The sequence below is a fragment of the Ambystoma mexicanum genome, chromosome 13 (assembly GCF_040938575.1).
Source record: "Ambystoma mexicanum isolate Mex_15411 chromosome 13, UKY_AmexF1_1, whole genome shotgun sequence".
Taxonomy (NCBI): Eukaryota; Metazoa; Chordata; class Amphibia; order Caudata; family Ambystomatidae; genus Ambystoma; species Ambystoma mexicanum.
The window spans coordinates 284,977,404-285,000,884 of NC_090938.1; the positions used below are offsets into that span (position 1 = coordinate 284,977,404).

A 23,481-nucleotide genomic window follows, 5' to 3' on the forward strand; every position below is an offset into this window, starting at 1 on the left:
TATTGTCAAAATCACTGATGGTTTGCTCTTGTATGTGCCCCCCAAAGAGGATAGGATAGAGACTGTGTATAGCCAGTTTTGTATTGTACAGGCAGGGGGAAGAGCACAAAGGAGCCCATTATTGAATGTGAAGTAGAAGACGAAAACCCATATAGGTACCAAGTTTACATTGTAATTGTGGACACACAGAGACACACAAGTACTAGGAAAACACCAAGATGGGGGCCGAAACACCCTTATCACATATTTGTAAGAACCTACCAGGGTACGCGCAGCGAATCAAGAAATATCATGACCAATGGATAACAGAGCTGAAGGGAGAGGGGGCTACCCCAGATATGGCCCGAGGTGGGGTCATTTGATAAAAGTGTTCTGGATATGGTGGCCACATGCATTTGTTTGAAATACAAGGGGAAGCAGTTGCACAATAGGAGGGAAATATTAGATCTCTGGAGGTTATTTGAAGAGATACCACCGCCTAAAGCACCAGCATTAAATCCTGACCTACCATCCACCACTGACAATCCACTGATGATACAGAAAGATGCTAAAGAATCGTCAAATGTAGAGCCACCAATAGAGGTAATAAGCTTGTACCCGATATTAAACAAGCCTGTGCCCGCAGAAGGGTACAGTGACCCCACTTATGTGCCTCCCCCGACAACTACTACACCCCACCGGCCAACGGCACCCCCGCCATATGAAAGTACAAGGGAGTGAGCCCAGGCGAGTACACAAAGGGTGGACATAGAAAAGCTAACAGATGATTTACAATCAAGGCTCTCAATAGCGAAAGATGAGCTCTCAAGGATAAAAGACATATGTGAACAAACAGCACTTAATGCAGTAAGATCAGGGCGCACGTCTAGAGCGCCGAGTAAGAATAGAACACTTGAAGACGGGTGGAAAAAAGGTGAGATACTGTTCAGAATTGAGGAAGAACCGACACGAATAATTGAAGTAGGGACACGAGAGGGAGGGATTGATAATGAAGAAAGGCCTATAGGGGACAGAGAGGAACTACTATGTGATATAAGGGACGATTTGGAAGAAAGCGACAGGTTGAGCATGGCAATGGGAGGGGGAAGTGAAGGGGTGGATGGAACATGTTCAATGAGAACACTGGATGATGAGTGGATGGGGCGATTAAGGAACAGGGTGGGGAAAATGGCATCACTGGGAACATCAGCAGCCAAAACGGGTGCAGATGCAACGACAAAAGGAAGGCTACAGCTCCCGTTGATACATAGGGGAGGAGGGAGGCCGAATTATATCCCATGGGCTCAGATGGATAAAGCCAATTTATTAAAGCTATTGCCCCCGTTATCGGCAGGGGCAAGTAAGTGGATATACGCCTTTGAGAAACACACTGCCGGGGTACCCCTAGCAATAGGAGATGTGAAGAGTTTGCTTGTATCAGCAGTGGGGGATCAGGCTGATAGAGTATGGGTCAAGGCCGGTTTCCCGGGAGTAACATTAGACTGCGACCGCCATGACGGAGCCTCCTTTAACACAGTGCGTGCAAGGGTGTGGGATGCCTTGCGAGAAACGTTTCCAGATACGCCAGACTTACAGTCTGCAATGCAGTGTACAATGAATGACGGGGAGGAGGCTATGGATTACATTTTTCGGGTCCAAGAGATGTGGAGAGCAGGAACGGGCACGCCCTGGTATCAATCGACATCTTTATTTTACTTCATTATAAAAAGAGGGCTCCCAAAGGAAGTGCAAAAGGCGCTCGACAAGATAGCAGGTATTGAAGCGAAGGGATGGCCTGAGATTCAGAGCATAATAGTGCACCATTGTAAGCGAATAAAGGAAAGGGAGAAGGAGGTGGCGCAGAAGAGATTGGCAGACGAAGCAAAACTAGTGCAGACAAAGTTGGTGAAGCTAGCAGCGGCTGTAGCCGCACTCCCCCACAGCAGGGAGGGAGATGAGGAGGAGGAGGGGCTGATAGCAATACAAGGAAGGATGGCAACTAATTGGGCTGGAGCAGGACAGCGGCAGTGGAACGAGCAGGAACAAGGCGGAGGTCCGCAGTGGCAAGAGTGGACCCCTCGAGGGGGACGAGGTGGGTACAGGGGCCGAAGAGGAGGCGGACCGGGGTACGGGGGAATGGGAGAAAATGGATGGCAGGGAGCTAGAGGTGCGCAAGGGAATTGTTGGAACTGCAGAAGATGGGGGCATTACTCTAGGGAGTGCAGAGGCAGACCCAACAACGGGTTCCAAGAGGTAGAACATTATGGCCATCCCCACCCGGGGAGCCCATATGGTCTTCCAATGGGACAACAACAGAGAAACCCAGGTCAAGGTAATAATGAGCAACAACAGGGGCACCAGTATAGAACACAGAACCACCCACAAAACAATGACAATATGCAGTACACGCCAGGCAACCCTTTTGCGACAACAGCAAACGGGGCCCCCGCACCAGCACCCTACAACGGCGTGTCAGTGGTTTCAGGAGGTGTCTTTAATCAAGGGGGGGCGATGAGACACCCCGCATAGGACAGCCCACAGAGAACACTTGCGTGTCCAGTTCTATCTACCACCTACGATGCAGCAGAGGAACCATTGGTAGGGGCGCAGATAGGAGACAAGCAGTTCATATTCATGGTGGATTCGGGAGCGGAGAAATCATGTATCAGGGAGGGCCGGTTCCCGTTATCTAACCGGAAGTTAGAGACGCAGGGGTTCTCTGGGGCTGTAATTGAAGTTCCTTCCACAGAAGCATTGGATGCAACAGTGGGGGGTAAGACTGTAAAGACACCCTTACTGTATTATGAACACTCACCAATAAATTTATTAGGGAGGGGTCTCCTGAGTAAACTCAACATGACCAATCATTCACTGAGAGAGGTATAGTGTGTTCAACACCCGGAATATGCCCATTGCGTGCAATGTTGGTAGTACAAACTCACACGACCACACAAGAAGTACGAGGTTTGCCGGAAAACGAGGAAATGTTTATTGAAGGGCTAAAGACATTGGCCCTCATAATTCCAGAGCTGAGGAAGATGGTTTGGAGGATTCCAGCAGAGTTCCTCTTCCGCCCCATAGTGTGCCCCGACACAGCACCAGGATCAGTGGTATCATTAGACTTGCACGCTGTACAGGTATCAGCGAAAAGGATTGCTGTGATTGGATTAGATATGGAAGGATGTGAGTGGCGTACAGTGCTGTGTACGAATGCCAACATCGCCCTAAGAGACTTAACAGATGAGGATCTCTTTTCAGATGCAGAAGGGGATGGTGAAATAGTAATGGAAATAGCGATGCCCTGTGACATTTTGATTCGAGCCAGGGAAATCCCTGTTCAACTGATGGCAGTGGTAGGAGCACCGCCGTCATTCTTTGATGATGACATGAGGCTTGTACCAAATAATTTGTGGACAACAGGCCCCCATGATGTAGGGCTGTTGCATGGAGTACAACCTGTGATAATTAAATTAAAGCAAGGAGCAATTTTACCCCGAGTGAAACAGTATCCATTGTCCCGAGAAGCTGAAGAAGGGATAAAAGAGACAATAAATGCACTGCTAGCACAAGGGATCATAGTGCCCTCAAACTCACCATGTAACACATGTATTTACCCGATCAAAAAAGCAAAGGGAGGGTCTTGGAGGATGATTACAGGATTTACGCCCCCTAAATGATGTAATTCAGAAAGAGTTCCCTTTGGTCCCGAACCCTGCATCAATATTATGCAGCATCCCAAAAACGGCATCACATTTCACAGTAGTCGACTTGAAAAACGCATTTTTCTCAATCCCCCTGGCTGAAGAGAGTAGATACCTGACAGCATTCACGCTGGGGGGAAAAATATATGAACACTGCAGATTACCGCAGGGATACTGTGAGAGCCCAAGCATATTCAACCGCATATTGCATGAAGACTTGGGAAACCCATCAGTTGAGGGTACGATCATTCAGTACGTAGACGATTTACTAGTGTGTGCACAAGACGAAGAAACATGCAGAAAGGATTCAACAACACTCCTGACTCTATTGGCCAATAAGGGGTACAAGGTAGACAAGGAAAAGCTACACTACTGCCTGACAGAGGTCTTATACTTGGGACAGCTGATATCAAAAGATGGAAAAAGAATAATCCCAGACAGGATAGAAGCGATAAGATCAGTAGGAGAACCCACAACAGTGAAAGACATGCAGAAATTCTTGGGAATGTGCAACTATTGCCGAGCATGGATATTAGACTATGCAGCATACACGAGACCCCTACTACAAGCACTCAAAGAAGCGCAACAGGAAAATAAAAAAATAGAATGGTCAGAAGAAATGAGCGCGTCATTCAAATCACTAAAAGAGCTAATTTCAAGCGCTCCAGTGCTAGCAAATCCTGATTATGGACGCGAATTTTACCTATTCTCACACTGCAAGGGAACACTCATGACAGCTGTTCTGACACAAAAGACGTCCCTAGGACACAAGCCTCTGGCTTACTATAGTGGTACTTTAGATGCCGTGATGCAAGGCCATTTCGCGTGCGAGCAATCACTCGCTGCAGCCGCGTTCGCGATTGAGAAAAGTGCCACAATAGTAATGGGTTGCCCTGTGACATTGTTTGTGGAACATTCATTATTTGCAATACGAGAGGTCAAAAAGCACACTGACACCACAGCAGGCAACAGCCTATGAGATCATATTGTCTAGCGCCAATATCCATGTGGTGAGATGCAAGACAGTGAACCCCGCAACATTTATTACAGAAGCGTGCACACTAGAGGACATGCAGGACCACGATTGTGCTACTTACACAGGAGAAAGAGGGGAGGACACAGTGGTGTGTGAGAACGCTCTGAGCGAGGAGGAAGTGTACTTCGTGGATGGGTCTGCATCGATTGACGTGGACACGGGAGAAAAACATGTTGGCATGGCAGTGGTGAGGCTAGAAGACGGTGAGTATGAAACACTAGTGCAGTACCGCCTCCCATCACATTACTCCGCACAAGCAGCAGAACTGATTGCGCTCATAGAAGCACTACATGCAGCAAAGGGTTGCGCAGTGACAATATATACAGACTCAGCTTACATGACGACGACAGTACATGGAGGTCTAGCAAGATGGGGGCGGAGGGGATTTCGACGGGCAGACGGAACACCAGTACAGCATGCAGAATTGTTGAAGGAGTTAATTGAGGCCCTACAAAACCCTACTGCGGTAGCAATAGTGAAGTGCCAAGCACATACATCCAACACAGACGTTGTGTCTTTGGGAAACGCGGCAGCGGACGCTGGCGCCAAGGAGGCTTCCTATTTTCAGAAATATGAAGCAGGTGAGTACATGTTGCAGCACAAGACAAACTAAGAGCTCCCAGAAGGGTACAACATATCACATATCACATATCACAACATAGGCCTATATCACAAATACTAGAATTACAGGAAGGAGCTAGTGCAGACGAAAAATTGATGTGGACAAAACGAGGGTGCAGCAAGTCGGCAACAGACTTACTGTGGCGACAAAACAACTCAGGGAAAGTGGTAATGCCAATTAGGTTATTGGAAATTGCGTTTCAACAACTACACTTCCCTGCACACAATACCAAACAGCACATCGCAGCAGAAATACAGGAAGAATGGTTCGTGCCCTGTCTTCAGGAGCACATATCTCGATTGACACTGGAATGCACAACATGTCAGATATACAATTCAGGAATGACATTACGCACGCTCCGGGGGAACAATTCCAAAACCCATTGGCCCATTCAGAGAGCTACATATGGACTACGCGGACATGGGAGAAAGGTGTAATGGGGCACGTTACATGATCGTGGTCGTATGCCCATTCTCGAGGTGGGTGGAAGCAGGCCCATGTGCACAACCTGATGCCAAAAGCGCTGCAAAGTTCCTAGTGAGGGAAGTGTTCCCGCGCTGGGGAATTTGTGACGTGATTCGCTCGGATAACGGCACTCACTTTGTAAATGAGCTTTTCAAGGAAGTTACTACATTATTGGGAATAAAGCATAAATTGTGCTCGATTTATCATCCTCAAAGTAACGGCGTAGTGGAAAAGATGAACGGACTGTTAAAAGGCAGATTATCAAAACTGTGCTTTTTCATTAAAAAAGAACTGGATTTACTGTTTGCCCCTTGCGCTATTTGAGCTGAGAAATCAGCCAAGCAAAGACCACCATTTGTCCCCGCACGAGATCGTGACCGGGAGACGAATGTACACAGCACACTCCCCACTGCGCGAACACTCGGATGCACACAGAAGTGCCGCGATACTGGGAGAAGAGTTCACAGACTATTTGAAGAAACTAACAAGGGCAGCGCGCGCAATATCAAAGCAGCGCTCTCCACCCGCCACTAGAGAGGCGGGAAACATAACAGGGTCTGTCACAGAGCCTGAACAACAGCTACAGCCGATGCCGGGCGAATTCATTTATGTCAGGAGTTTTGTGCGTCGATGGAATGCACCACGGTTCCATGGTCCATACGAGGTAGTGTTCTGCACGCCGACGGCAGTGAAAGTAAAGGGACTGAAATATTGGGTGCACTTGACAGATGTACGAAAAGCATATAGTAACGTGCAGGAGGAGGTGGATGAGGAGACAGACAACAGCAAACGATTCAACTGAGCAGGATGTCTGAATATGAACTTGTGTATGTGTGACAGTAATGGACCTGAATGGGAAAATGGCTGATAAGTATACTTGCACTCTTTTTTTTTTAAGATGTTACGAAAAAAAGAAAAAAAAAAAACATGTTTTTTTATCCTGTGGACTTATATGTGATTAATGAAGTAATAAAATTATGAAGTGTTTACACCCTTGTCTGTGCATCCCCGTCCCTACAAACCCTACCCGCTTCCGTTCCCTGTCAATATATATATATACTGGCACTAATAGTGCCAACAAAATGTTTACATGCATGCACTTAATACACTTTTATATCTCAAACAGGAGCTACCATGGCATCTAACGGGCAGCCTGCAACAAATAAAATTAGCAGAATGAGAGAATTATTAAATGAGAGATGCAGATATTCGTACGAGTGTGGATTATCTGTGTGCATTACATTGTTTTTTATAATAATGTTTGGCCTGGTTACATATTGGTTTGTAGCGTTCATCTCTATCGAGATGAATGAGGGGGGAGGGATTAACAGCACTGGAATTAACAGCACTACTGGGACCAATACAACTGCAAGTGTCAATACTAGGGAAGGTGATTTTTTGGTATGGGACGGAACTAAACTTGTATGGGGTTATCATACCACACCATCCAATGCTGTCATCTTAGAAAAGAAAGAGCCACAGGGTGGAATGCAAAACACAGTGTCTCCACCAAAGATATTTAATTACAATGCCCGCAGTCTAAATGACCGAAACCCGTCTGCCATATCGTGGTTGTATAACACCCCCACCAGCCAACCTGCCCCATCTTAAAAAACAACCTGCAAGATAACGTCAGGGACGAAAAGGAAAAGATGCTAGCGACACACGATATCCTATATGAGGAATGGGCATAGGGGGGCGGGAATGAGAAAGGGGGGTCTATTTTATCCCTCGCCCAGGAAGTTGGGAAGTACATGAGGAACAAGAACAACAGACGAAAAAGGGACGCAGGGAGAAGGAGGTATGATGAGTACTATGGGTTAGGACTAGATAAAATGGAAGACCCACGACACCCCCACCAGACAAATAAATGGTATGCGGATATGAGTGCTGTTAGGAAAGATTTCGTAATTGTAGGTAATTTTCCTTCCATGTGGCAACCCCTAAACTTTTTGCTGTTGTTTTTCACCTTGTTCTCGACTTTGCCAGAGAAGTGCAGCCTTCTGCCGCACTCCTCTGGGCTTTCGCTCCTTTCTTACGGGGAAACTGACATGCCCTTAAGACAGTCAGTACCGGGGAACGCTGTTTCCCGTAGTTTCTTTTATCATGTTGCGGCTTTCGCGCAACATGACACAAGAGGGCACTGTAAGCTAAGTTACAGCTCTCTTGGGTCTCTAGCCTTCTACAGGCCCTAGATACTCTTTTAGGATGGTATTTTGATCGGTGCAAGTCATTCAGGGACTGGAATGGTGGCAGCGATCGTTTTGTTTATTTTGAGCTCCTTTTGGCGTTCTGAGCACGTTTTTCGCACTGAACCCAAAATGGTGGCCTGGCTCCCAAAATGGCCAGACCACGAGGCTCCTTTGTCCTGTCCACTGACCGTCTTGCTCCCTTCACCTTCCCCAGGTCGAGCGACCCGGGGCCTTCCTTATTTGGGCATGTACTTTCCCGCGAAACGTGGTTGCTTTCGCGGGCTTCTACATGTCGTTTGTGTGCCTCCAGGGTGTGGGCTGGGATGTCTGGTCCCAATACACATCCTGGGTGCCAGAGAGTCTAAGGTGGTGTGAATGCCTGGGACCACCGTGGTCCGTGATTGGTCCACGTATGGTGTGTGTGTTGATGAGCGGATCTCCCATTGGCTCCCCTCCGTTTTGGCGCGAAGGGAACCGTGGATAAGAGGGGGCTGGAAACACCACTACCAGGTCGATCTCCTGAGTTCTCACGAGCGAAGGAATACAGGAGCCAAGTATCCTGCAACCAAGAGGCTGGACCGAGGAATCGCTGGTGACCCGCTGAAGGAATCCTCCTTTGCACTGCTGTCGTCCTGTGAAACCCTTTCCTCCTTTGATCGAACCAGAAGGCCTGTACTGGTGCTTCGACCTTTGGAATAGCAGGAACAGCTATTCCCGGCGACTTCATCATCTCCTGCCAAGTAAGCCTTCGGAAGTGTCTCTGGGCCATCCAGTTGACTGACCAGCTTACAAGGGAGTCCTGCTCTGTAACCGCCGCCAGGTTGTGTTGTATTCCGAGTCCTGGTCACTCTCCCACGCTTCGTACACTTGGCGTTCCCAAGTCTGAAGGGAGGAGTGTACATTTGGCTCGAATACACACGGCCGCTCCGTTGTCCTGCTGCGGCAACAAACTGTGCCGGTTTCTTCGATTGGGACGTCTTTTTGCTCTACACGACGACGAGGCATTTCCCGACTCTTCTGAACCTGCCAGCTGCTGAAACTAACGTGGAGAAGCCTGGGTCTGCTTGCTTCGGGGACCGGTGAGTAGTTTAGCTAGGATCTGGTCGCCCTCCTGCAGTAGCCCATTGCTTTTCCCTGCTGTGTAAAAACAGCACCTTTTGTCCGTACTCGCGCTCTGCTTCTGCTCGCTGTGGAGGCTGCGCTTGAGTCGCGGAACCTGTTCTTCTGTTGTGCACTAACCCGAACTGCCTGACTTCCTCCGAAGAGCTTCTCCTTTTGCCCGTTGGCACCGGCGTGGCAGGTACTTTGAGCACAAGGCTCCACTCTTCGCAGGGCTCGGACTTCCATCTAGTTAGGTGCCTCTGAAGGCGAACTGAGTCTAAAGCATTATCGCACTGCCTGTTTTCCTTCCCTTTCAGGTGGACTACACATTTCGTGCTTATAACGCTAGCGACTGTTGTATTTGTATATATATTGTGTTGATATGGTATGTGTTGGTTTAGTATTGTGATATTGTGATTTTCTCGCTACGGTCATTGTTTTAAAGGCCTTAAAATAAATGTGTATCTATTTTTGATAGAACAACTGTTTGGAGTAGTTTATAAGCGCTCTTGCTTTGTGTGCTCATTGCGGGCTTTCAGTCACCCTCACCCCTCTTGAGACCTAGTCTTGACCGCCGCGATCGCTACCTTGATTGGTCTGGCTTGTCCAGAGGTTACCCTGTTCCAAGTAATTAGGTTGGCCTTCTGAACTTCTGCGCCACCAGGACAGAGTTCAGAAATCCGTCTTAACAAGTGCCACAGCTAAACAAACAACAAACGAGAGCTGTTATGTCTGCTCCCTCATTCCTCACGCTTCAGGTACACCCAAAGTATTGCTACCCAAAGAGTTGCCAATTATAGATGCCCAATGTCTCCTTCATCTCACGTTATGCAGGATTAAGAACACCTTCCAGGCCCATGAAGTTACTTTTGAAATGCTGCAGAACGAGAAAACTTGCAATCCAAAGACGGCAGGGGTGGTATGTCTGGAGGAACCATTTTTTGTAATACAAGGAACACTTTTTTCGGACAACAAGTGGAAGGATGAAGAAGTAATGTGTAAAGCTGAAGCACTGAGAGGTGTGGCACCAGAGAAACTGCAGTGGATAGAAGAAACATGCACACCAGTGTGGAAGGAACACATTTCAAAACTCACTTGGGTAACCGCCATTGAAAAACCCTTCAAACTGCAGAACAAAATAGACTATGAATTATGTTTTAAAGGAGAGGGGAAAACCTCCATGGGGACGAACAAGAACTGTAACAAGACCCTCACCATCCCAGATCTGAGAAAAGGGACAGCGGCCCTGATGGACACGTATTGGGTATGTGGCAACCAGGCATACCTGCACCTCCCCCAGTCATGGAGTGGCAGCTGCTCAATGGCCACTCTGCACTCAGCCCTAATGGTAATACCAGAAAGCCACATCGATGGGAGCAAAAAGACACAGGAACGCATACAACAGAGTGCAGCCCAGCCGACTGCGGAGTCACAAATGTATGTCCTGTCTTCCGGAAACAAGGGAGAGGTGCTGACCCGTAACAGACGAGCATCAAACTACATATCAAAGGCATCATCAGAACTATTGGCTCAGATCCCAGACAAATATCGATTATTCAGCTCAGCAGAAACATTCTTTGCCTCACTCATTTCAATTGTCCAAGCAAGAGCAAACGCCAAATGGCTCCAGATAACACGCTGGGAATTGATTCAGCTGGCAAATGACACTGAAGAAGGGTTCAACGTAATAAAAGTGGAACTAAGGGCTTTACGGCTGATGACCATGCAAAACAGGTATGTCTTGGACCTGTTGAGGGCGATGGATGGAGGTGTTTGCCGAAAAATTGGAAGTGCCTGCTGCACTTTCGTACCTTCCGAAGACGCAGAAAACGGCTCCCTGTCCCATGTGATCGAAGCAGTAAACAACCTAGGAGAAAAAATGAAAATGGAAGGTGGGGCAGAAGACAGTACGTGGTTCGACAACATCTTCTCCTGGGTCCCCTCATGGCTTGGAACGACTGTGAAATTTTTGATGCCAGCTGTGGTGTTCCTCCTTTTAATTTTTTGCCTGTGCCAGGTGGGTCTTCGAGTTTGTGCTAACGCAGTACCAAATGGTGCAATGATGATGGTGACAATGGGCAACACCCGTGGGACAATGCAAAACATGCAGGAAGTGCAGGTACAAACAGGAACAGATGACACACCAAGATATCAGCTAGTGCCTATCTATTACGACAAGGATATCATAGATAAAGCATGGCACACCACCATTAGAGAGCCCCGTGTACTAGAAGGGTATCAGGAGGTGTGGGTAGATTTGGCGGGAGATGGCGGATGTATATACCCGACTTGTACCCCAGATGAATATGCCAGAAGAGGGGAAAGTTTACGGGGGGTGTGCAGAGCATGGATGCCCATAAAAGGCACACCTGCATGGGATGAGGCAGTGATGGACGAAGCAGAATGTAGAAGGCTGGAGGACTTAAAGTATTCGTTACTTAAGTAACGAAAGGGGGGAAATGTAGGGGAGGGGTGGTCCAAAAGACCCCCCCTTGCCTACATCTCCACCCCAGGTGAGGGCCATGGCTCATCGGGCGTCCCCTCCTTACCACCAGGGCCCAGGTGGTGGATGGCCCACCTGCTGAAGACATTGCCCACACATATTGAATTTAGCTAGGCCTCAGAAACCATTTTGTCTAATAAAGATGGTGTGAGCTTAGCACACTGTAGCGCGGCCCCCACCCTCGGAGAGTTCCAGTTATCCCTGTTGCCGCAGCACCCTGGCAGATCCGCTGCGAGCCCGTTCCCACGAACAAGACGGACATGAGCTAGTGTAATACATTAACATTGTAACATTTCACCTTCCGCAGTGTATCATCGCTCCCAGCATGACCCGGCCAGCGGGCTTGGGCGATGAAGAGAACGGTAAAATGGTCATCAGATGGTAGAAAGTCCCCACATATTAATGCCAAGACCACTTGCAAAGTGTGTATTTCTCCACAAAATCTCTTCTATTACGAAAACCTGTAAAATATATAACCATGATAGAAAGCATGCTTCCATGATATTAGTAATGACGAGCCCACATCACTGCAGTTGGGTACTAACAATGAAAGAGTGTTCCAGGGGTCTATTTGTTATATGTATTACTGGAAAACTTACACTCCATGGTTCTGCGCCATAACCGAACTAATGCTGCTAGAGTACACAAGAAAACGAATGTAACCATACAGAGGGCTCATGTGAAGGATGTGCGAGGATGCACTTGTCATGCGTGTCTGTCTAAGCCCCTTATGACACCACCGTCACGTACGGTGGCGGGTCATTTTCTATGTACTCCACCAACCTCACTACTACCTCACTTACTGCAAATGTATATGCATATAACTAAATACTGTAATTGTTAAAACAGTGTACGAATAAGGTGCTCAGACTGGATATAATCGAGACACATCCAGCAAAGTTGAAATGTAGGTTTTCAAGTGATTCAAACAAATATTATAAAGTGTTCAAATGATTGTGATGTTTTCACCTTTAAAGCCGGCAACACACGAGGAAGATACCTTTGTGAATATGTGCAAGGCCATTCCCCCCTCCCACCCTGCGAAGACTGCCAAACATGAGAGCAGAGGCCTCCGCCGCGCTGCTCCACCTCCCCCAACCAGACTGGAGCCGCTTCAAAGATTTGTAGCCCCCTCTGCAGCACCCAAGGCCACGGCCCGCCACCTGCATTATTTACAGCACAGCAGTAAACCTCTGCCTGAACACACACTTCCAAAGGCGCCCCCTCGTAAACCCCACAACCCACCGGATCATCTTAGACTTATGGCCCTGTGCAATCAGGACACCCAATACTTTGACAACACATAGCGGCACATTCATAACAACATCTAACGAGACAGGAAGGCATGTACCGCCCGTCCCATGCCCTGAAGCTTAGCCCCTCAACCTATGGCTCCAGTCAACAGGACACTGGTAACCATGCCCTGATGAATGACCATCAGACCCCTCACAAGGTGCATACCTCCTGTGTTGCATTAACCTGTAGAATAACCTATTGGAAGATTTACTAAAGAAGATAATATTGCAATGACTGCGGTGTGCATGGCCTAGGGCAAATAAGTCAGGAAAAGACATTCATCTCTGACACTGGCCGCGATGGCACAACAACACCGCCCGGATGAACTCAGCCAACCTGCCAGGCCCAGCCCAACCCACGAGGCTGACCAGTGACGTCCTCCAGCCAAGGCCAACCACATCGCAGCAGCACCTATAGCTAGTCATCGCCACCCAATCCCATCGAACTTGTGCCCCCTATAGTATGTAGGTTCTTATGACGTTTTTTGTAAATATATACGCCTGTCTTTGCTATTGTCAGACAGAGCGCTCTCGGAGTTTGCAGAGTTCTTTGCATGCCCTATTCTGATAAACTCCCATTTAAGCTCACCCGCACTCTGTCTTGGCTTTATTCCCGACTTGGGAGAGTCCTTCATTGTCTCTCATTGAGGGGAGGATCGTGCTGGTTGGGGACGCTTGCCTTCAATGGTCAAAGGACAGTACAAAGAACCTCGTGGTGTGGCTATTTTGGAGCCAGGCCACCTAACCGTGCCAAACGCAGTAACTGTGGTTTACCTGCCATGAAAGGGTTAAAAATACACTAAAAGATAATCTGCCGCCAGCCCTGTCCAAGGCACATCTGCACTTCTCCTAAAAAATCCTTCGAGAGTAACTAGGGCCTTTAGAAATGACAGGAAGACACAAGTGCACTGTACTGTAAGGTACTTTGTGCACTTGCAACATGTTGCAGAAAAGTTCTAACATTGACATGGACTAAGGGAAACAAAGTCTCCCAGTACTGACTGTCTTCAAGGGCATGTCAGTTTCCGCATAACAAAGTGAGCGAAAAGCCCAGGGGAGTGCAGCAGATGGCTGTGCTCCTAACAAAGCAAAAAGTTGTTGGGGTACACAACTGGAGGGAAAATTACACATGGAATGGAAATATTTCTGAACACTTGCAAGCAGGGACGCCATTTCACCAAAATGCCGGGGCTAGCAGACGTGACAGCCCATGACCCTTGAACTCTGATGACATCACATGAAGTGATATAATTTGACCCCGCCAGAAGTGACATCATGGGAAGCGATAGAACATGACATTTTACCCCTTTAATGATTCTAGCCATTATTGTATAGAATTCCAGAAAGACAAATTGTCATTCCTCCGCTTTCTTATTTAGGGTAACTGCTCAAAGTGTTGCACTTGTGGAGCCCCTTGTCTTTTTTAGGAGGCCTCAACATAAATTCCAGCCACTCCACTTTTAGGGGTAGCAAGGGAAACCCCAGGCGGGGGGGTGGGGGAGGGGGGTCGCAGTTGCTACCCCTGGCGACCACCCAAATGACATCCCTGCTTGCAGGCATGGCAGAAACATGCACTCACTTGGTTTGGGCAGAATGCTGATAAGAATGACTAGTGTTATCTCCTGCCTGATGTACTTTTTTAAAAATCTCACCTATTTGTGATCCCCAGAGAGAATTCCTAAAATTGCAAAGGGATGTGAAGAGTATGGTCTGGAAAAGAGGGGACACTGGGTGTCTATATCGAGTCTATTTAATACAAGGAAGCTGAGCAGCTCACCCCCCCCCCCCCGAAAATTACATAAGATGATCAGTTTTCCAATGATGGGTGTTCGAGGAGTGCTTGGATCTACACTCCTTGAAACCCTGGTAGAAAATAGGGGTGGTGGCATTGGGCAGGCCCTTGAAAAAATTGTTTTGATACCTAGTGAAGACAGACCTAGGTCTATTTGAACCACCTTCCCTAAAGACAGTTATGCAAGTATGGACAGCTTCAACTAGAATAGTGAAACGTCTATTCTTCCCAGACTCATTCACTACTGTATTATAATCCTGACTTCTTCCCTGCTTTGAAAGAACTTGGGAATTTCAGGTCTTGCATGGAGGATGTGAATTCCTGGCTCATCTTTTTGATAGAGATAACATCATTTGCCTGCTGCAAGTAGATGTTTGGGATGGGAGGGAAAGAAAAAATGAGATTACCAGTTGAGACACTCGCCCTTTGATAAGGCCAACAGAATTGGTGGAATAAGGGCCATTGCAACATTTGAAAAAAAGATTGCTCTTCTTCCTTGAAGGGTTTGCTTTACAGTATTTATTTGAACAAACATGACTGATTAGTCCTCCCCTGCCTTTATTTATAAATGCCTGGAATACAACAGCAAGGGAAACTATCCCCGATGACAACTGGACGAGGGTTCTCAAGGTAGTCAAAAAGATTTCTGTTAATGCTCAATACTTAGAACGACATTTCAAATACTTATGAACATGTTATGTAGTGCCTAGACAGAGCAAGAATGTCAAAAAGAATGGTTCCGGGCTATGTGGGATAGGGTGCAGAGAAGGGGTTGACGGGAACATGTGCAGTGGTCTTGCCCAAGTGGAGTGGATACTGGAAGGAGGTTGCAGCAATGACTTTAAACATGACTGCAGTATGATTGCCCTTAAGGCTAGAGTCGTGGCTCTGACTCAATAATATGGTCTAATAACGTCAGTACTAATAACTAATTCCTCACTGGTAGCAAAGACCCCATTAACAGCACATTGGAGATCTACAAGAGTTCTGTCCTCCGATGAGTGGCTAATAAAGATGTGAATGGTATTGAATAGTGAGGAATGCATGTACGCTATAAACAGAGGGCCCTCTGGGGTTTCCTGCAACTTGGGGAGGTTCTTTAGAATATGTGAAGAAAGTATACTTGCCTAACTAGGCCTAGCGGTCCGGGACTAGTAATAACCATTAAGAATGCAGTATTTCCATCATGGTTCAGTTTAGAATTTGCACTGTGGTATTGGACTACGGAGAAGTAGGAGCCGTAAAGTGGACGAGTGCACATACTGTACTAGATATGTGGTGATGGTATTGGTTGAGTGGGTTGGAGTGAATTTCTCTGATGTTCTTCCCTGTAGCATTCAAAAAGCTTGCTCCCTCAGTCCTGGACTCTGGTGAGGGGACCCTGTATCAAGATTTCCTGCTTCTGTAGGGTCCTCTGGATGCCCATGAAAGGTGGACGGATTCAGACTTTGCAAGACAATGCACTCGTCAATGGTCACAGAACCCTGGCATTGGGCTTCTGAAGCTCTGGTGAGGTACAGCAAGTTGGTGTATGCGCCAAATGGAAGGTTGTCTTGAGGCTAGTTGGTCCCACCAGCCAAAGGGAGGAAGTTGTCCCGTACGGGTCTTCCTAGTCGATATAAAGACAGGGTCAGTACAGCTGCAGGGCTTCACCCGGCACTTTGGAGTCCCAGGAGTGTGCTGCTGGCATCTCGTCACGTCTTCTTCGGATGTTCCTCTCCAGTGGTCAACTCTGCCTCTAGTCCCAAAAAACCTTGCTTTTTATGCTTTTCCCCCCATTCATTCACAGCCTATATGGTCAATCACAGCCTGCCGGCCAATAAGAGCTGGTTTCACTCAGGCACACCTAGAGAGGGACGTTTCGGGTCTCTCCTTCACTTCCTGCCTTTCCAGACACACTGGAGCCTGGGCGGGCTTCAGGGCAGAAACCTGCCAAAATACAAAGGACTCAAACCTGCTTCAACTAACAGAGTAAAAGCCCAGAAGAAACTAACAGAAAATGGCGAAAAAAGAAGACAGGGGCCATTTGGTCAAAATGGACACGCATGGGTGCTGTACTGCAGCTGAAGGTTCAGTCCACGGTAAAAATGCACACTGGTAGTAAAAATTAAACCACTGCCACCAGCCAATTAAAGATCGGTTAGTGTCATAAAAAATGTTACATGAAAAGTGGGATAGGGAATTACTAAGTAACCTCCCCAGCACTCCAAAGGGTGGTGTGTGCTGGTCCTACAAAGAACAAGATAAGTAAGACAGGGTCATCTTACTATTCTTGGGAACGGTAGTTCACTCAAGAAAATGCATTTAAACATTTAGAGAAGTCCAAGAGACTTCTTAATGGCACTGCGTCTAAGGTGCTGTGTGTCACCGTACAAAAAGCAAATGCCTATGGAGTTTGTCAGACTCCACAAAACATTAAAACACAAAATTCCTAGTCAGAAAAAAAACACGAGTAAGAAAAAGGTCCCACTCACTAAGGAGTTAAAAATCGCAAGCCCTAACCAGGTCCAACAAAAGAGCTGGGGTCTCTAAGGTTGAAGGGAACTAGCAAAGAAATTAAAATTCTCCCTAACACTCAACTAGTGATTCGTTTGCTCCTGCTCTGTCCTCTCTGCTCGTTACCCTTTCACTCCCGTCTTAAGTTTAACTTTCTTTGTATGGTCTTTAAATCCCTTTATAATCTTGCTTCCCCTTACCTCTCTTGCTTGGTGTGCTCCAAATCTTTCTCCCAATAGTTTCTTTGTCCACCCTGTGCCCGGTCCCGCTTTCGTTCATTTTCTATACTAGCTCCCCTTCACTGAAATGCACTCCCTTTTCTCTTTGCTCTATTTCTTCATACTCTCTTTTTCACTCTGCCCTCAAAGCTTGTTTGTCAAGTTTTATTTTGGTCTTTTTTTGCCTTTAATTGTACCGTGATGCAATGATATGCACAGTGCTTTGGCGTAAAACGGGTAATAAATACAAACTAAAAAACAAACCATGCACAGCATTTTAACCTATAACATATCCGCGCAGCGAAACCTCAAATTAACTTCAACGATAGAGGGAAACATTACTACATACCAAACATGTATGCCATACCCAAAATGCACATACAAAAAGGCATTTATTGCAGATCAATTAGTACAACCTTTTCAAAGGTGTCAAAAATGAGCAATACTTTTGTGACTTAACATTTGGAGTTTCAAATTAAGCTGGGGCGAGATGTGGCCAAGTATTCCAAAAACAGATTCATCCTGGCTACACAGTTAGGGTCATACCTGGTTTAAACTTGAGTAGAACTTGTCCATTGGAAGTTGTTCCCTCAGGGAAAAACAGGACCTGTGGTCAAAGGAGATACCAGTTGTATATTAGTTTCAACCCAAATGGTGCCTTTGAGAAGTAAAATAACCCTCGAAAACATCTCCCTGAAAAGGCAAATTTATCGGCAGGGTGAACAGCAGCCTGCCTGTCCAAAAAACAAGGCCACGCTTCTGACAAATAACCTGATAATTGTCTGGATTTTTTTTTCTTTTTTTCGCCCTGAGAATTAAGATGAGACAGTCATGTCACCTTAAATTACACTTGGACCAATTAGTAAAGGTCACCTCTGAAAGCCACTGTCAGAAGACAAATTAAATGTCTCCATATCTCTTAGCTAATGGAGACCAAGCTACAGATGACCCAGCTACTCTATGGGTAGACTGGAGAGATTATCATCATTGCTCACATGAGGCCAATGCCATTTTGGTCAATGCTCTAGAGCACTATGGTCAGAGGCGTAGCCAGGATTGTCTAACTAGCAGGGCCTGAAGCTAATGTAGTTGTGCCCAATGCAGTGACATTAACATCTGTAAATGCCCACACAGCTCTGCTAAGTGGGCATTTTGAGATTTTGAGTGGGTCTTGCCCGCTCAAGCCCTACCCTGTCTCTACGCCTCCGACTATGGTAGACTGGGAAGGATCACATTGTAAGATTGTATTGCTTACTGATTGAAGCCCCCAGTAGATGCCACTGACCAGCCTGGTGAGAAGACTGAAAACGAGGAGAGAACTTGCAGGATTTGGTTCTTATTCAGTGCAACCTCTGCCATGGATGCAGCTGCCCTACTAGGCGATACCAGCAAGTATGCGAGTTTGGTATCCACAAATCTTAATACCAACCTGGCGTCATCCTCTTTGCGGGTCAGATGCTGAAGGATATCAGTATATGAAGATCTCACAGAGGATTTACTCAGATTTTTCAAAAGCCAATGATGCATTTGTCCACTGATGCCACTGTTGGATGAATACTGGGCAGTGTTGGTCCACTTTCTACTTCCTGTACAGGCTGCGCAAATGGATCCAGATGCACAGCAAATCAGGAGGAAGGAAGGAACTGTGGCAGGTCCTAAGCGTAAAATCAGCATGACAGGTGGAGGCAGAGACAATTTGGGGGAGGGGAGGCTTCTATAGTGCAGTAGATCAAAGTAGACAGGAGTCAAGAGGGAGGCAGCCCTGGGAAAAGGTAAGGTGTTCATGGGTGGCTGGGCTAGTGAGGGAGATTGTGCGGGCATGGTGGTTATCTGAATGGGTCCATGGCAGGAGTGTGAGAGGTTTGCCCTTAAGACCAGAGGGCAAAAGGGACAATGGTTCAGGGGCATAATCCAACATTACGAGAGAAAGGCAAAAAAGAAAGGATTGGGCAGGGTCACAAGAAAGAAGAGAATAAGGGAATTTGATTCAGAGAATGGGCCCAAAGGAGAGCCTGGTGGGATTTGGCAAGAGGAATAATCTGTAACAAGCATTTGAGGAATCAACACAGATCACTTACTCCTCAACCAAAATCAGGTCAACATGGGTGTCTCTGCACTATAGGCTAATAAATTACAAAGTTTAGTTTCCGCAGCCCACACAGCTCACCTGGGGCCACTTGCCATTAGAAGTCGCTCTCCTTTTCACCTCTTCTACTACTTTCTTGCGAGATGCTGGCTCATGCCGAGAGACCAGAATTGACTGATTAAAGCGAAGCAGTGCTGCAAGAAAAGGAAAATTGACAGCAAAATAAAATATGAATGTGTACATCATTGCAGACTAAAATGTTCAATTTTTTGTAAATATTGTCAATCAAAATCACCTAAAACCTGGGATTCTAAACTCAAGCCCAGAAGGCTTCAAATAGAAATAGTCCAGGAGTCGAGAGCTTTGCAATGATCATTCACTGTCTTTGAAAACAGTAGACCAGTGTTTATTAGCTTGCACTCACTTTGAGCCTATTGCCACATATTTGCACCCACATCCTAAGGAATGTTTAATATAAAATAGTATAATATATACCAATCGACCTCAATGGCATGTTGAGTGACTTCATCCAAATATTTAAAAACATTTTAAGGAAATAGTAAACATATAAAAGGCATTTCCATGCAAATACAAGTTGCAATACAAACAGAATATAAAACATGTACAAAATATTGCATGTGGTTATTGTTAGCAACGTCAAGACCTTCATATTTTTTAAAAAGGATGGTCCCGGGAGGGTGTGGGGGCGCTAGGCGCATCATCAAGAAGATGGCTCCCTAAGAACCTCTGGCGAAGTGAGGGAGAGTGAATCGGCGTGCACCTCTCCCGGTGCCCCAACCTGATGACTCAGAACATGCGTGAGGAGGCTTTGTAATCCCTGCGGGCGTTCCTCCAACATCTAAAGGTGCCCGCAATCAGGAGATCAGGCTTCCTGGAGGACGCAGCAGGACCCCACAAGATGGCACTGGCCGGCTCGACCGCAGCAGCGAGGCAAACTGAGAGGGCCCACGGCAGCGACAAGAGGCGGATGCTGTCTGGGTCTGCCTTGCACTAGAATTTGTGCTGCTGCGCTGGAGACAGGCCCGGCTCCAGGACTATTCATCTGGGTGGGCCAGGTTTGTGATAAGGGGGGACCAAATTACATTGGGTTTGGATCTAGGAGCACCCTAAAGGAAGTACTTGCATCGATCCAGATTTCACTGATCTGTGATTCTGCAAAAACTTCACAGATCTGCAAAAATATATTTGCAACCCTCTATAAAAACAAACTGTACACAGCAAAAGGAGAAGAAAGGAAAATAGTGTTACAAAATCAATCTACCCATCTCCCCTTCCCATTTGCTCTTCCCTTTCTATTATGTCATATCCTCCTCCACCTTTCACCACCAGTCACCTTCCTTCAGCTACCCTAATGACCATGACCATTCCCATTCACCTCCACTCCCACCTACTCCAACCAGCCCCCAGCATGTCTTTATTAGCCTGGCTGGGGAACATTGAGGGTGACCCATCCTCCACCTCCTCTGAGAGGGCTGAGCAGTGAGGGCCCCCAGTCTTTGTACCATCTCAGATGATGGTGTTCGCCCAACAAGGACTTCCTGAACACTGGATACTCCCAAGAGGCCCCAGAGGAGGTGCTTGTGGTCCTTCCATCCAATGTGAAAGATAGACCCCCCCCCCTGTCCTCCCAACCCCTCCCACCCAAAATATTGAAGGAATAGGAGATTGTGTTTTAAAATTACATTGCATTTGTGCAGCACATTTTAATTGAGTGGAGGGTGTGAGGGACTGCTAGCATGTAGGAGAGAATGTTAGGGCTGGGAGAGTTGCATGAGAATGCAGACTGTGCAGTTTGAGGGGTTTCCGGCCTCCTGGTATCACTCCTGGTGGGGAGTGGCAAGGAGGAGAGGGCCTTGCTCCCCTGCGTTGCCCCAGTACATAATTATTTGGTACATACTAGTTATAATATGCAATTGTCCATGATGACTTTTTGTTTGATGTGTTTACTTTGATTTGCTATTGAATAACACAATTTTGTTCTAAAACTTGAGGAGAACCAACTCCGGTTCCGGAATCACTTCAAGCCCTTCCTCTTTGCTTCTGCCTTCTCCCCTCCTCTCCCCCTGCTGATTCTACTCTGCCTCGGCACCATGCACCTGGCCACCCTCTGTCCTCCGGGCCCAGGTACCTGCTCATCTTGCCACCCTCACGCACTGCCTCCGGGCCACCCCTTGCACTGGGGTCTGTATCTGTACCCATACAGCCCTCCCCTTTTCTTCCTGCACTTTCAGACCTAGTCGGTCTGCTGCCATAAACCCAGCACTTGCTGGCTGCACTCCCATTGTTTGTTGCCTTTTTATTTATTATTACCTTATTATTTTAGTTTTTTCCTCCTTGCTCCGCACTCTTTTGTTCCCACTTCCATGCACTTCTCCCCCTCCCCCTTGCACGTTCTCAATGTCACTGGGCCTAGTAAGATCCTTGTTTTTGTTCTCCCCGTTCCCCTTCTCTTGCCTTGTCGCGCTCTGAAACACTTGAGTATGAGCGCGATAGAGATAAAATATCAATCAATGCAGCCTGATATTTTTAATAAAAGATGTGAGTGTGTGTTCTTGGCGGGTTCCAATGCTTGTGCTGCCCATCTGTTAAAGCATGAGTGGGGCGTTTGGAATAGCTTATAATGCAAAATGAATCACTTCTAGGGGAACCTAATTTTAGCAGGTACGATAGTGAAATTAAATGATTTGTACAGGATCACACAATTTGGTTGAGTGGTAAAGCCAGAATGTGAGCCTAGCCTGAAATTTAGATACTTGACCATTTGTCTTGCATGCTCAACTTGGTAGAAATATGTGTTGAAGTTTGGTTTTGAATACCTACAATACTTAATTTTATACAGATTACTTTAAAAATGCACAAGTCAAATGATAAATCAACCCGACAATGTATTCATCATTCAGAAACGTGTTGATGAAGAGTTAGAGTGGCATTTTTTTAAATCCTAAATTGCACAGGAAGGAACCTCTCCTGTTTGCACTTTTTGCAAAAGGGGCAATTCATTAATTGCAATTGTTTCAACCAAGTATTTGAAAAGTAAAGTGTAAAATACAGGCGAACATCGCCTTTGCTCTTTACATTTCCACTATGTATCTGGGAAAGTGTAAATCACTTCCACAATTAATGATTGTGGGAGCCAACCACAATGTATTCCTTTGGAATCTGCCTGCTTTTATCAGGTGTAAATGTCAGACAGATCCCAGAGCAATCCATTGGTTTTCTGCCAACATAAAATTACATGCTGGTGGAAAAACAATCTGATTTGGCAGGGGAACCTCTAGTCTCCAAACTCACATGCCAAATCATACAAAATCCTGCATGTCATAAACAGTGGAGATAAATGCATTTATCACCACTTCTTGCACTCTTCTACGCTTGGAAAATGACCCCTATGATTGTAGCTTTGTTTCCCCCATCCTGAATGGAAGCTTATAGGCTCCAGCACAGACAATGAGAATTTGCAAAAAATCTCATTTAGACACAAAGTGAAATTAAATGCATGACAAGATCATTGTTTCACACCGCTTGTTCTGTATCCCAACAATTACACTTAAATAGATTGTTAATACCCTATATAATTTAAAGAAAAAATGGCCACTACCTGTTACCTTTTCTTATCTCCAATTACTTTGTTTCACTTCCAGGTGTAAATAAGTTGCCTCTGAGAAACGTTAAAAAGATACCTCAGTGGGCGGGCCTGTACAGCCCTGGCTGTTTGTATTTGGGGGGGGGAGAGGCAGAGAAGGGGGGCATTGGGATGTGTCTCGGGTCCAAATGTTAAATCCACCTCCGTTTGCACTCTTTAGGGAATAGTTAAATAGTGCTTTTTAGTTTTAAAAGATATACACCTTTTATACTTTGCACGCAACATTATAGGAAATGCTCTTCTCTTGTGTTATTTTAAAAGTGCTCTTTAAGGTATTCCGGCACGGCCTAAACACCCAGCACCCAGAATTTACATTATACTTTCTAAACAA

The 23,481-nt window shown here is 46.4% G+C and overlaps 1 protein-coding gene across 4 annotated transcripts in view; it reads right to left on the minus strand.

Annotated features, from left to right (window-relative positions):
* Positions 1-23,481, minus strand: part of LPCAT4 (lysophosphatidylcholine acyltransferase 4) — a 2,084,283-nt gene that overhangs the window by 1,792,676 nt on the left and 268,126 nt on the right. For all 4 annotated transcript variants that reach the window (XM_069633760.1, XM_069633761.1, XM_069633763.1 and 1 more), the window contains exons 4-5: positions 19,568-19,680; positions 17,947-18,007 (exon numbers count right to left, since the gene is read on the minus strand). In XM_069633760.1, the coding sequence (XP_069489861.1) occupies positions 17,947-18,007; positions 19,568-19,680 (174 nt within the window). The remainder of the gene's footprint in view (positions 1-17,946; positions 18,008-19,567; positions 19,681-23,481) is intronic.